At 32.2% G+C, this 14,415-nt stretch overlaps 3 protein-coding genes and 1 long non-coding RNA gene across 4 annotated transcripts; 3 read left to right on the plus strand and 1 right to left on the minus strand.

Annotated features, from left to right (window-relative positions):
• LOC109342763 (zinc finger protein ZAT5-like) lies at positions 121-1,322 on the plus strand. The gene has a single exon (XM_019580750.1). It carries the CDS (start codon positions 220-222, stop codon positions 1,129-1,131), a length of 912 nt encoding a protein of 303 aa, XP_019436295.1. The 5' UTR covers positions 121-219; the 3' UTR covers positions 1,132-1,322.
• On the plus strand, positions 6,535-8,142 carry LOC109342766 (zinc finger protein STOP1 homolog). The gene is made up of 2 exons (XM_019580753.1): positions 6,535-7,845; positions 8,089-8,142. The coding sequence occupies exon 1, from the start codon at positions 6,656-6,658 to the stop codon at positions 7,811-7,813; it is 1,158 nt and encodes a 385-aa protein (XP_019436298.1). The 5' UTR covers positions 6,535-6,655; the 3' UTR covers positions 7,814-7,845; positions 8,089-8,142.
• On the minus strand, positions 8,715-13,219 carry LOC109342765 (serine carboxypeptidase-like 51). The gene is made up of 12 exons (XM_019580752.1): positions 12,935-13,219; positions 11,996-12,103; positions 11,643-11,883; positions 11,236-11,279; positions 11,079-11,146; positions 10,722-10,827; positions 10,397-10,608; positions 10,234-10,303; positions 9,839-9,889; positions 9,363-9,415; positions 9,065-9,197; positions 8,715-8,857 (listed from the first exon to the last, which is right to left on the minus strand). The coding sequence occupies exons 1-12, from the start codon at positions 13,154-13,156 to the stop codon at positions 8,789-8,791; spliced, it is 1,377 nt and encodes a 458-aa protein (XP_019436297.1). The 5' UTR covers positions 13,157-13,219; the 3' UTR covers positions 8,715-8,788.
• On the plus strand, positions 9,122-9,345 carry LOC109342767. Its single transcript, XR_002107120.1, has 2 exons — positions 9,122-9,226; positions 9,314-9,345. It is a non-coding gene; the product is annotated as an uncharacterized LOC109342767 (long non-coding RNA).

A 14,415-nucleotide genomic window follows, 5' to 3' on the forward strand; every position in this document is an offset into this window, starting at 1 on the left:
ATAGTACAAAAAAAAATGAGAGAATATCTTTGATAGTACAAAAACAAACTTATATATCTCATTCGTTACCAAACATTTATATATAAATAAATATAACACACTCCTCCTTATAAATATGTCTATTTCTTTCTCTCCTCTATTACTATCTAACTATCTTCCTTAGCATATTAAGCCCACTACTTTTCAAACTATTTTTTCCCCTTAGAAGTTACTTTGATAATGAACATGGTTATGGAGGAACAACTTGTGGAGTTGTCTCATAACAACAACGATGCCAACCATGTTGTCAAGGGAAAACGCACCAAGAGGCAGAGACCTTTGTCCCCTTGTGCCGTTGCTGCCACCGCCGTCACTTCTAGTTGCTCAAGTGCTACTTCCGGCGCCGGTGATCATGGGTCGACGTTTTCTTCTCCCACAACCACTTTTGATAAAACCCGTAACGAAGAGGAAGACATGGCTAATTGTTTGATTCTCTTGGCCGGAGGAAAACGAGAAGGGAATGATGCTCGAAACAACAAAAACATGACTATAGCCCCGACCACAAATACAACCATAACTGCAACTGCGACCACAATTACGACTACAACAACAAAAATTGGTTTTTATGATTATGAGTGCAAGACATGCAACAAGACATTCTCTTCCTTTCAAGCACTTGGTGGACACATGGCTAGCCACAAAAAGCCAAAGATGACTCTAGAGGAAAAGAAACTACCACCATCACTCTCAAGTTCAGGAATTTTCAAGATCAAAGAAGCAAATCAAACCCATATCAAAAGTAGCCCTCAAATTCCAACTTCCCTTCAATTAGGTTGTCCTAACAATAAAACTTTTGATGGAAACAAATCCAAGTTTCATGAATGTTCTATTTGTGGGGCAGAATTCACATCTGGTCAAGCTTTGGGTGGCCACATGAGAAGGCATCGAACATCTACAAATTCTAGAACTAATACTAGTACTAAGACAAGTTTTGATGCCACTTCCACCACCATAGAAGTTAAGCCCAGAAATGTTCTAGAATTTGATCTTAACCTTCCAGCACCAGATGAAGATATTAGTGATTCCAATTTTCAGTTTACGACAACCTCAAAATCTATGGTGCTTCCGGCTATGGTGGGTTGTCGTTATTAGACAGAACTAGATAAAGGGGTGGGGAAAATTATATTACTTGATCAATAATAATGATCAATGTGAATTATTTAACTTTATTCTAATTCACAATTATTCGTAATCATTGATTCTTTGGATTATTATTATTAATTACCATGTGGATGATCTACTTGTTGAAGTTTTAGAATAGTTTGAGTAAGTGGTTAGTGTTCGTGGTTGCCTTTCATTCACGAAAAGACAATCATAGGACATCTTTATTTTTTTTTTTTAATGTTTTCATGTTTCAATTTAATAAGTATATACTGACATTTGTAAGTTTTCAGTAAATCATCCATCATTTATATATTAACTATCATTGACTTTTAAACAGAAATAATATAAATCAATAACAGGTGATATACTGACAGTGTAAAAAACTTTCTAGTAACGGTATATAATTAAACTCATATAGTTTTACTTTTGTTGTTAATTTATGTAGTTGGAGAGCGATGTCTGAGGTAGAATTGGTGTGGATGAGCATAACTAGGGTTTGGTTGGAGAACCACCACAACAAAAAGTTTTGGATTAGGCTTCATCCTTCTTTTATATACAACTTTATTATTTGCACAACAATTTTAGATATGTCTCGTTTTACTTTTTTTTCCTAAAAATAAAAGTTGTCAACTTTTAACTTATAAAGCTGTTATACAAATAATAGAGTTTATTTATAGGACAGAAATAGTCTTTGTTTAAGATATTCATAATATATTAATATTGAAGGATATTTATGGACTACTCTCAATACAGTAGATTCCCAAATTTAGATATCTAAATTAAAAGACAAATAATATATAAAATGTGATTTTATAAAACGTGGTAGCAACTCTATATCATTTTGGAAGAACGTATAAGCAGTTTCTTTTTTCCCTTTCTATAAGTCATATAATAACTGGTATAAGTACTTGCTGTAATTGGTTATTAAGAGTTGTTACATCAGTTTTTTAGATTTGAAACTCAAGGTTTTTCATCCCAAACGAAATGTCTTCATTCCAAACAATTCCTACTCTTTCATAAATGTATAATGACTGATTGAAAAGCTTATTTAAAGGTCTTAGAACCCACACTGAAAAATAGCTCTTTGAACAACTCTTTCACACTTTTCTCATAACTTTCCTATATTTTTCTGAAATAGTTTTATGAACTTCTAGCAACTTGAACTCAAATTTTCAAAGCTATTTTACTGAGTTGCTTGAAGTAAAGTGTTTCAAAATTTTGTAAACTTAAAGAACATTATTTACTAAGTATACAAAGACTTGATTGAATTGCAAGTGTTATTATAATTCATACTTGTAAAGGCAATCCAAGCCATCATTGTAATTCTTCATTCGTTGTAAATACTTTCTTTCACGGGGTATGAATAGAAAGGAGATAGAGTTACTTGGAAATGTGTTTTCCAATGTGATAAATATTAGTGAGTGTGTAAGGTACATAAAGATCTCGAGATAAGATATTGTAATTACAACTCATAATATTTAGTGGAAAATCTCTTGTGTTTGCAAGAGTACTAGACGTAATCTTCGATGGACAAGAACGTGAACCAGTATAAAAATCCTTGTATACTCTCTTCTCTCATACCTCTTTGACTTATTCTTGTTTATTTTCTGCAATATTATCCCCTGCACTTTAACTCTTTATTTTGCAGAAAAAGTTGTCATAATTTCTAGTCAACTAATTCACCCTCTCTTAGTTGCAATCTCAGTCTTATTATATGCAGAGTGATGACATTTCTTTGGTCAAAAGTATCATTGATACTCTAATTTTTTCTTTATACACACATGATTAACAGTATATATATAAACATATACTTTTATATGTTAAATTAGATATCCATAATAAGAAATAATATTGATTTTATCAAAAAAATATATGCATTATGTTTAGGGAATAATGTATCTTCTCATACCAAGAGTTAACTTATCTCCTCTAGACATTAAAAATGTGATATATGTACTATCTTGTTTAGTTTTAGAAATATTTTTATAGAAAATGATGAAATATGACACATGTCATGATTTTACTGGTAAAAGGAGATAATTTATCTTCTTATACCAGAAGATACTTTATTCTCTTATGTTTAATCTGACTTAAGATTGGATTCAAATTCAAAGACTAGTCAAGTCGACATTTAGGGTCAGGTTTATTTTGGATAGTTCCGATTATAAAAAATGACTTCTCTAATTATATATATATATATATATATAATATATATATGACAATTGCTTTTGCGCCCTTCACATATCAATGATTTTTTTTTTATTTTTTGAGTATTTAGCATGACAATTTTAGTTAATAGATTGTATGTAGTTAATATAAAAACGCCACTTCCAGAACCTATAGCTCGTGTGATTTTTATCCATTTTAACTGTCTCCTTCATGTCGTGGAATTCCTTATCTTTTAGGCGTGGCAAATACACATCCAAACTATTTAAACTAGTTGTTAAACGTGGACAAGAAATCATAAACATCGATATTATAACAATGTATTGAAACACAAGTTTCTTATACAAACTTGTAGGTGAAGACTACACAAGTTTCTCACTCTATTACCAGGTTAAATGTCCATGCCATTTGCATAGCCACCTAGATGTGTAACTTTCAATTAATTTCTATGATTATGCATCAATCATTATAGTTACAAATTTCACTAATAAGCTTCTACCCACACACCACATCTTTGCCATTTTAAAATCATATATTCATTCTTCACTTATAAGTTATAACCTTGAGAAATAGAAGATATCTCCATAAGCATTCACAACTATTAACATACAATGTTTCTTGCAAGTGCACAACCATCACTAATTCCTTTCTTCTTGTACTCACTTTGCAAATGTCAATAAATTAACCATATTAATAAATCAATAATTAAATATGAATATATATACAGGGACAAAAGTTAAAAAAAAAACTTACTTCATATCCGGTCATTAATTCTAGGAAAATCCAATTATTTGAATTACTGAGTAAATGTAAATCATTTGATTTTCTTATAAACGACTGACCAAGATGTGAAATAGATTTTTTTAACTTAATCTTGACATAAGTGAATATCCTTATATTTATACTATATATAAAGTCAAAACTTGAAATAACTTCCTTCATGATGTAATTTTCATTTCCAATATTGCCCTTAACATTATTTAATTTTTACAAAAAAACTATATAATCCTAAGCAACTACCACCAATACATTAATTAACCACATATCTCACCTTAAATTAAACATTATCATAAATACAAAAAATATAATATATAAAAACTGAATATGTAGTATCACATAATATTCGCCGCCGGCAGGCACGAAGTGCCTCTACACACTAGTATATATAAAGAGAAATTGGGTAAATTAGGTTTTTTTGTAACATTGGGATTTGTAGACATATTTTATGTTGCCATATATCATTTTTAAGATTATCTGAATGTAGTTACATATCATAGAAAACTTATGCTCCCAAGAAAAATACTATTGATTCTGAGACCACAAAAAATTGGGCCCATCAATCACACTCTTTATCTCTCTTTCTAGTTTCTAGTTATAAGTTTCAACCTTATTTTTGTAGTTCACAAGATGAGAAAAGGACAATACTTTCTGTTATCTCTCTTCCATCAAAAGTAACAAACTAAGAACAAGATATATAGAAATGGTATTACTTTTTCTTAGCCTAAGATGTGAACATGTATTATAGAGTGAGAAATGAAACTTAATTAAACAAAGATGAAGATAAAGAGAAAGATATATATAGAAGACTTTTAAGTAACTTAGTTATGTGCACGTTTTGGTGAATGCTAGTAAGCAAAACATGTGGAGACATAGGTTGCGTGAGGTGTCCAAATGCATAACAAATGGGACACAAGTTATCACTCATTCACCCATGTCTTGTAACCTACCATTATATATTTTTGTATCGGTCGGTCCACATTTTTATTTTATAATATTAAGTAATTGATTTTTATATTTCATTTTGAAAAATTAGAATGTCTTTTTTTTAATATTTTTTGTAGTTTATATTATAACTTCTTGTCTTTATTAGAATATTCAACTTACAATTAAATTAATATGTTTTAAATGGTTATTTAGAATTATATGATTTTTTTTAGAAATTAAAAAATGATAAGGGTAAAATAGAAATATATAAATTACATCATAGTAATAGTTACCTCATGTTTTGTATAGAAGGATAGAAGTATAGATTATAATATTATTATACCCAAAGAGGAACTTTATTGACTCTAATACTTCAATCATTATTGTTTTGCTTGTTTTTTTTATTACCAAGGGTATTCTTTCACTTTTTTGGGTAAGGAATTAATTCCTTCTGAGGTTCGTGGTTACTCAGTTAACAAGTGTCACTCTCAGAAATTGAACTCTCGATCTTGGGATCCGATTAGGTCTTGCATTATTAGATCAACACATTGATGGTTGTTTTGCTTATTTTGTTAGGCTTATCTCTCTACTCAAACCTTTATTCAAATGTTATCACCAATAATGGCATGAAATTCGCCATAATATGAGGACTGGCCTATTGTGAGCCCTAATATTTTAATTAATTAATCCAGCAACGAGAGAAATTACTGTAATGCAATCTTGTATAAGTGACATGTGTACAACATGTTAATAATATATTTTCTTGTGTAAATTCTGAGTTTCACACTTAATTATTTAAATTCTACATTTAGCTTCTGATAAAAAATCTACCCATGCTTTCACGTTGTACTCGACACATTATTTATATTTCATACATATTATATCTATTTAAGAATTAATAATCAAAATATATATGAATGATATAATAAGATAATAAAATATACTTACTTTTATAAATGTTAATAGAATAGACATGTCATATCCTTATTTATTAGCATATATTTTTTGGACTAGAATCAAAATTAGATAAATAAAAATTAAGTACAAATATTAACATTTTTAAGTTTAAAACTAATATTTGTATAAATGCATATAGATATATACTTGCAGTCCTATTATCATAGGTGTAATATTTCCATTGAGTAGTGGTGATACATCATACATGTCTTATTCTTCTTCAATAAAATGCACCAATGGAACAACATGTACATTTTCCCCTTAATATCTTTATATAAATGATTACTACAAAAGAAATAACATGTATATATTAAACTCAGAAACATGCTAAAATTTGAGTGGGAAGTCCAATTCCAATAAAGTTCTATCTCAATCTGGTTTATGTCAGTGATTTGCAACATGTTAATGTGGTCCCGTTTCTATGTGAGATAGGTTTCATGCAAGGAAGGTCTTAAGTGGGGATGAAATGAACTCAAACTTATAACTCATGTTCACTTCTCTAATTATATTTCTCTTTATTTCTTATACCATCATATATAGATAATAATACCTAGATATAACTAAAGTTTTGTGTGCTTTGTTAGATTCTCCTATAGTCCTATAGTATCTTTCTATGAACCAAAAAACTCATAGAGAATATAATCTTCACACATCACAGAAAGCTCTTTGAAGAAGATATCAGAAAATGATTTCAAGGAGCTTCCATCAAGGGTTTCAGGTGTTTCCTTTGACCGAAGAAGATTTGGTGTCATCAAATGTTGAAGTTGTTAACTCTGGTGGCTCAGGTTCTTCTTCATACCCTAGTTCCCTTCTCTTTAATCTCTCTATTCTGAAGGACAAGGTTAGTCAAGTTCAGACCCTAGTTGGTGTTATTCTCTCCCCAAATCAGAGTTTACCCGATTCAACTTCCATGGCTATATCAAGCATGATCTCCACAATCCATGAAATCATTGTCACTGCCACTTCAATGATGTATACTTGCCAACAAATGATGGATCCTCCAGGTACTTCAACTACTAATGCTTGCACCAAGGAATCGCAAAGTCAGCAAATTACTCAATCAAATTTGGGTAATAATGATAAAGTTGTGCTTAGGAACATAGCCTCAGATAGTAGGGAAATGTTAAGGAATACCCTTAACAGACCCCTAGATAATATTAGAAGTCAAGGTTTCTTTTCTAGTACTGAGTCTGAAGCCTTGGATTGGTTTAGTCAAACCTATAACAACAATAATTGTAGTAGTAGTAATGTTAATAAATGTAACCTTAAGGATGAAGTTGCAATCAGTGGAAACAATAATGTGTTACTAGGGGATCATGGAAATGATGAAGGCTATAAAAGAGGGCTTAGTCCTTCACCAAAGAACCATGATATAGTTGAACTGAAAGCTGCTGATTTATTGGCTAAGTACACGCATTATTGCCAAGTTTGTGGTAAGGGTTTTAAGCGTGATGCAAATTTGAGGATGCATATGAGAGCTCATGGAGATGAATACAAGACTAGTGCTGCATTGAAAAACTCATTGGGTAGTGTTAAGCCCAACAAATATTCATGTCCTCAAGAAGGGTGTAGGTGGAACCTAAAACATGCCAAGTTTCAACCTTTGAAGTCAATGATTTGTGCAAAGAATCATTACAAGAGAACACATTGCCCTAAGATGTATATGTGCAAGAGATGTAACCAGAAACAATTCTCTGTGCTTTCTGATTTAAGGACACATGAGAAGCATTGTGGGGACCTTAAGTGGCATTGCTCGTGTGGCACTACATTTTCTAGGAAAGACAAGCTTATGGGACATGTTGCTTTGTTTGTGGGGCACCAACCAGCTATCACTGGTTTGTGACACTACTCAGTATGATTCATCATCAACAAGAGGTGCTCTCATCTCATCTTCAATACTATCATGGATCTCCCACAACAATGTTATTTATGCAATATTTTCGTACTTACATTTAGGTTGTGTTGACAAGTGTCCTAAAGACGTTGTTTTAGAAATACAAATTAAGGAGATTGACATTGAAAAATTAAATCTAGCACTTCTTTGATATGTTAAAATATCAAATTTCAAGACAAAGTTTTCACTTGTTAACACTCACCTTTTATCTATACGATTTTTAGGTGCAGCTTTTGTATTTGTATGAACATTTGGGTTTGTGCATGGAACTTTGAAATGATGAATGAGAGAATTTTTTGACATATATCATATCATTATCATGTCATATATCTTTGGGCATGTATCTTTGGAACTTTGGGCATGCATTAACATATCATTATCATAATATCATGTTATATATCTTCTTTTCTTAGGTAGTGTTTTCTAACAATTTGTCAATAACGGATTTTTTGTTATTGTAGTATTCTGATTGGCGTATATGGAGTGAGACACCATTTGGGACAGATGATCCATATCCCTAAAGTGTATAGCTGCACACCTCATCTTGATATAGTGTGGGTAGATATTAGGTATTTATATTTTTATGTGAAATACCTTGTATTGTATGCATATAAAATGACGGGATAAATGTATAATTGTATATGTACAAATAATAAATTGACTTAACTTGTAAACAAACTTTAAATTCATAAAGTGAGTCCTGGAAGGTTTTGCCTTCAAAAGAAAAATAGGATTATTGATAGAAGAAATCTGCATAACATAACCATGGCTTTGTTGATACCATAAAACACCATTTATGGTGTAATATTCCACATTTAGAACTTAGTCTAAGCAACAACCTTAATCTATCATTCATGCTGCTGGTGAATATTAACCATTTATTGTAATGATTTTCCCATGATTATTACTATCTAGGCATTAATTTCATGCTGCTGGTGAATGTGTAATTGCACCCAACATGTCTAGCGCGACGCATGGCTGATCAGTAGGTACCTGCAGCAGAGAGCAACCGAATAAATTACTGCGAAAAAGTAACAATATATTCTCCTACCAAATCCTCATACCCACAGAAAGTGACATGTGTCGCTTGTGAACCAATCATTGATAAACAAAGTATCGGTCTGTAACACATGTTATTTTTCTTATCGTATATGAGAACGAATGTAAGTGTAATGAAATGATGATTGGTGTTAGACTTACAAAATGGCCAGCTCCAAGGATCCAATAGAAGTGTAGGTTTTTGTATGACTTATAAAAGCCTTTGGTGGATTTGTCACTTCCACAGTAAAGAGGGGTTCTATCTTTCCCTAAGAATTTTGGAAGCCCTTCCCATCTACACAATCAACAATAAAAAAAGTGGAGGTAATACACTTTTTTTTTCGGTAAAGAAAAATTGTATTAAACTGGGCACAAGAGGTGTCCGCCCAATACAAAAGAAACGATCAAGAGGTAATACACATCGATGTTTACTTTAACTAATCTTGAAAAAGTTGCTTACTTGAGTTTCTTAAGCCAAGCTTCTGTTCCCTTGGTTGCACATATGAGATCAAGCTGTAAAAAGAAGGAAAAAAAAGCGTCTGATTAATGATAAAATTGAAAACAATATTTTAGGTTGAGTAAATTTAAGTTCCTCGTGTTTTTCAACCTTACCAGTTTGGTCCGTCAAAAATTGAAAAACCCAAAATGATCCACAAAAATATCAAATGTGGGTCAAATTAGTCCCTTTAGCAGGTTTTAAAACACTTGGTAGTTGGTAGGGACTAATTTAACCCACATTTGAAATTTTTTGGAACCATTTTGGGTTTTTCAATTTTTAAAGGACCAAACTGGTAAGGTTTGAAAAACATGAGGGACTAAAATGGGTAGTTACTATTTGAGGTTTTTATATATAAAGTGTACAAATCAAGAGTCTCTAACCATCATTTTTTATAGAAACTAAGTGAAAGTATTTGGAAAGTTGAATTTGACACTTACTTGTCCACTGTAAATAGTAACATTGACACCAAGAGCCAGAAGCTCATCAACCTGAGGGAATTAAATTAGAGGCATCAAATATCCAAATATATGATAAATAAATTACCAATCTCAGAAAATTCACAGAGCAGAATGTTCTTAAGAAACAAGAATTTAAGCTAAACTGCCGAAAAGGGCAGCCTGGTGGATAAGGCTCCTATCTTGTGAGGTCTGGTAAGATAAAACGTACATGGTCTTATCCGGCAAACGAAGAGGTTGTTACAAAATGTAAACTCATGACCTCCAGCTCACAAGACAACATCCTTGTTTTAAGACTAAATATGTGAATTTGATAGTTATTTTGAAGTTTAAAACTAAATTTATCAACTTGGTGTATCCTTATTATATCTTCTTACCTCAGTAATTTGCGGCTTCATAAAATCGCCTAAAAGATTATCAAAAACATTCGAGGACTGCGCTACATATCTGTCAGCACACATAGTGGGAATGTGATCATGGGTTTGAATTGGAATTCTGTTTACAGTGCATTTGTTTTAATTTTCAGAATTATAAACTTACGTAACATTCTCGGGAATGATCTTTAACTTGTTCCTTACGACACCATTTAATAACTTCTCAAGATCATTGTCCTCACCACCAAAAGATGATCTTAACATTGAAGAAAGATACTTGGAATACCGCATCATTGATACTTCTTTGTGTAATCCCAGCTCCATTTCCGATAAGGTTTCTGAATCGCTTTCTGAATCTTTCAGAAGATTATAGAAATCCTGGAATACTCAAAAATAAGTTTTTTAGGAGCCATGGCACAAAACTCTAGTGCATTGTGGGTTGTAAAGAGATCTTATATAAGTGCAAAGACGATGAATGAGAATTATAGTACCACATTGTTGCTGCTCAAGCTAATCAGGTTCTCAAGATCACTCCATGAGTAAGTTGCGTCAACAAATTGACCAGCCTCAAGTTGCTGCTTGATCTTCTCGGCTAAACTGTTCTTTCAAATGTGTATGTCAGATAACAGAGAAATATTTCCGAGAGAAAACCTTGCAACAATGGTTCGATTTTTGCCATATGCAGGTTTGAGTTTGAAATTGGCCGATAACAAATGCAAGGTGTGACTCCCTTCTATATACTCTCATAGCGCGTCCGACCCTTCTTTAAAGGCATAGCGAAAACTACCAAGTTGGCCGTTTTATATTTAATCGATTGGTCTATCTGTGAAGATGGAAAATAAATTTACCTGTTCGCTCTTTGCAATCCATTGTCATCAAGTCTTGAAAGGTCTTTAAGCAGAGGACCCCATGAAAACTGCAATGCCAGATTGATGAATACTAAAAATGTAAAAGTTGTAGCGTTGAACTATACGAGCTCCTGGCTTGAACAACTCTTGAACTTACCACAAAATCTATTGGCGAAATCCAGGTGTCTCCTAATGCTACACCTAAATACGGAGAAAAAAAGTTTCAAAAATATCATACAATTATTCCAGCTCTTTATATATATTCACACAAATTGGTCCTTCATATATACAAGCCGGTGGACATCGATTTGGTTCATAAATAAGCACTGATTTAAGGATTGGATTGATGTTCAATACATTGTGGAACAATATTATTGTTCATGAAAAACATTGAGGTACTTATATTCCATGTATCTCTTCGGACCAATTTATGCCTTTGCTCAAAAAAAATCCATTTTTTCTAATATGGAAGAAATTAAAAACTAACATCATTCCTACATACAAACTTTTTTTAATCACCCTAATATGGAATCTGACGGGAGATGCATTTTAAGAAAGGAATACCTCCAAATTTAAGCTTCAATTTCCCTTGTTCGATAGTTTTGAGAGCCGATAATCCAAGTTTGACAGCAAATTTGCCACCATAAGACTCCGCCACAACGAACAAAGGACTCCGTTGGAGGTTCTCATTACTGTTGAATAGCTCAATTAACAAAGTAATCAAGTCATCGGTTGCTTCATCGTCTGTTTTGACATAGAGTGTGGAATCCTCGACATAACTGTACCCAGTTCCGACTGGATTGTCCTATTATATAATACAAACCATTAGCATTGAGTGAAAAAACCAGAAAATGAAAAATTAAGTAAGGATTGTAGTCAATTTGCATCTCGAAAATATATCCGAGTTAATGAGTTACCACAAACAAGATATCAGCTTTTCTCAACCATGTGAAATTCCTTGGCTTCAGATTTATATCCAAAGGACCAATCTCTCCAAAATTCCCAAACCCAACTCCTGAAGCACCCTGTTCAATGTTTACAAATTGTATAACAGTAAGAGAAAATAAGAATGCTTTTGCTTGTTCAAATTATAGCCCAATTCAGATAATGAATGCTCCATTAATTTTTCTCTCTCTTTTTAGCCCATCCGAGTTTGGCAAAGATTAGAAGAAGATTATAAGCTACTCAATGGGCTTATTTGACTCAAAAATAATCCTAAGGCGCTGTTTGGTTTGAGGGGATTTAAAAAAATGTCCTTTTGCGAGTTGGGTTTTGATGAGGTCAGAAAGAAAAAATGAATGCTTCAGAGCCATAAAATACCTATGAGACGACTCTGATGCTTCTCTTTCACTTTCTTCGCATAATGGGCTCTAAGTGATTCTATTAGGAGTCTCACTTTGAGTATAATAGTAATCTCAATGTGGTGCTTAAGCCATGATGCCCTCTCACCTAATAGACTAGTCTTTTGGGTTGGGCTCTCCTCATAGCCTTAAGTCCTGACAATTAGTGTCTTTCATTGAAAGTTGTGTCACGAAAATGGCTACTATAGGTTGTATTAGGCTATATTACCCGGATAAGTGAGTGAAGTCATCAAAAGAGAAATGGTCAGTGCCGATAGAGTGAAAGCCACCGTGGACGTCGGCCATCAAAAGGGGCGGCAATTTTATAAGCTCTCCTACATCATTTTATCATTTTTGAATCAATTTATCAATTAATTTTACTCAACATGTTAACTTATCAGCCCTTGAATTAAGTGCTAACTAAGATGGGGTGTGGTTTAACATGCAATTATTTCAACAAATCTAAAGAGAATATGAAAATGGAATATGAATTATTGAGAATAGTAATATACTTACAGGTCCACCTTGCAACCAAAGAATAGTTGGCCATGGATTAGAAGGATTATGTACTCTATAAGGGCTTCTATAGAGCCACCAGAACAAGTGAGATTTGGGTCTTACTTCAACATATCCCCATTCTTCTGAATCATCTTCACTTATCAAACCACTTACTGAAACTCCATTCAATATTATAACAAAGAATATAACAGTGGCCACTAAAGGACATAGCTTTTCCATTTTCACAAAGGAAACAACAATGGGTAGTGAGTAAGTAAGTGTCTTTTGTTTCAATGTCCCTGATCCTTTTGTGTTTTTCTTTTGTTTCCGACGTGTATCATCGCATCGGAAGCAATCTTGTTCGAGCAAAAAAATATCTACAAATATATGGGGGCTAACTTTTCCAGTGAACATTTTTTTCATCACAAGACTCGAACTTAAAATCTTACTTAGGGGAATCAAGCATGTAGATTAAAAGAAAAGTAATAAGTAATGGGTAGTTGAAAAATAAACTATAAAATTCTACAGCAGTCAGAGAATCACGTGAAAAAAGTAACATCTAAAGATTATGACTGTTGGATTTCTAAAACAATAAAAGAAATTGATGATAATATGAAAAAGTAACTTGGGAAGATATATTGAACAAAACACGTGCTATTCGAAACAATACAAAAGTCAAAGTCAAGAAGATGGGATAACGTGGAATATTTCATTCTTCAATGCATGCATATATACAAACATAAAATAATAAAGTTGTATTGAAAAATTAAATATGATTATAAGGATTTATATAAAATTATATATCATTTATTATTTATTTATATTATTTTATGAATCAATTATATTAGTGGATGATGCATATTTATCATTGATTTGTATTATTATATAATTTGTATTATTATATATAAAACAAAGAATTCACCATCCTCTTCAAAAACAAAGATTCTTTACCCAAAATATGATTGGAAGATTGAAAGTGTGAGCATATGCATACTTGCATCATACCCAATATAACATTCCTCACATGATAAGAAAAATGGAAAAGGTATACACAACTATTTTGCATTGCTTCGTGACTACTCAGACAAATATTATACAAAATCAAAGTCTTTTGTGGCATGTGGTACCAATGTACATGCATGAACGTGATCTTCAATTTTGAATAAATGAACATAACTACAAGTATTCTAAGAGATTTTAGTCATTAAATATGAAACACTCTTAGATATATACAAAACACTCCTAAAGGAAATTAAAGCAGATATAAAATTCGAGAATAACATCATTTATTAAAATCATAATTTCATTTCAATTTCCAATCATAAAACCTAAGAGCTAGTGCCACTTTGTAACGACCTTAGTTCCTTCAGAAACAGCATGCTTAGCAAGTTCACCAGGTAGAACCAATCTCACAGCAGTTTGAATTTCCTTTGACGCAATGGTAGGCTTCTTGTTGTACCTTGCTAAACGCGATGATTCCTGACCAAGCTTCTCAAATA

Source organism: Lupinus angustifolius, chromosome LG03 (genome assembly GCF_001865875.1).
Source record: "Lupinus angustifolius cultivar Tanjil chromosome LG03, LupAngTanjil_v1.0, whole genome shotgun sequence".
NCBI classification, from domain to species: domain Eukaryota; kingdom Viridiplantae; phylum Streptophyta; class Magnoliopsida; order Fabales; family Fabaceae; genus Lupinus; species Lupinus angustifolius.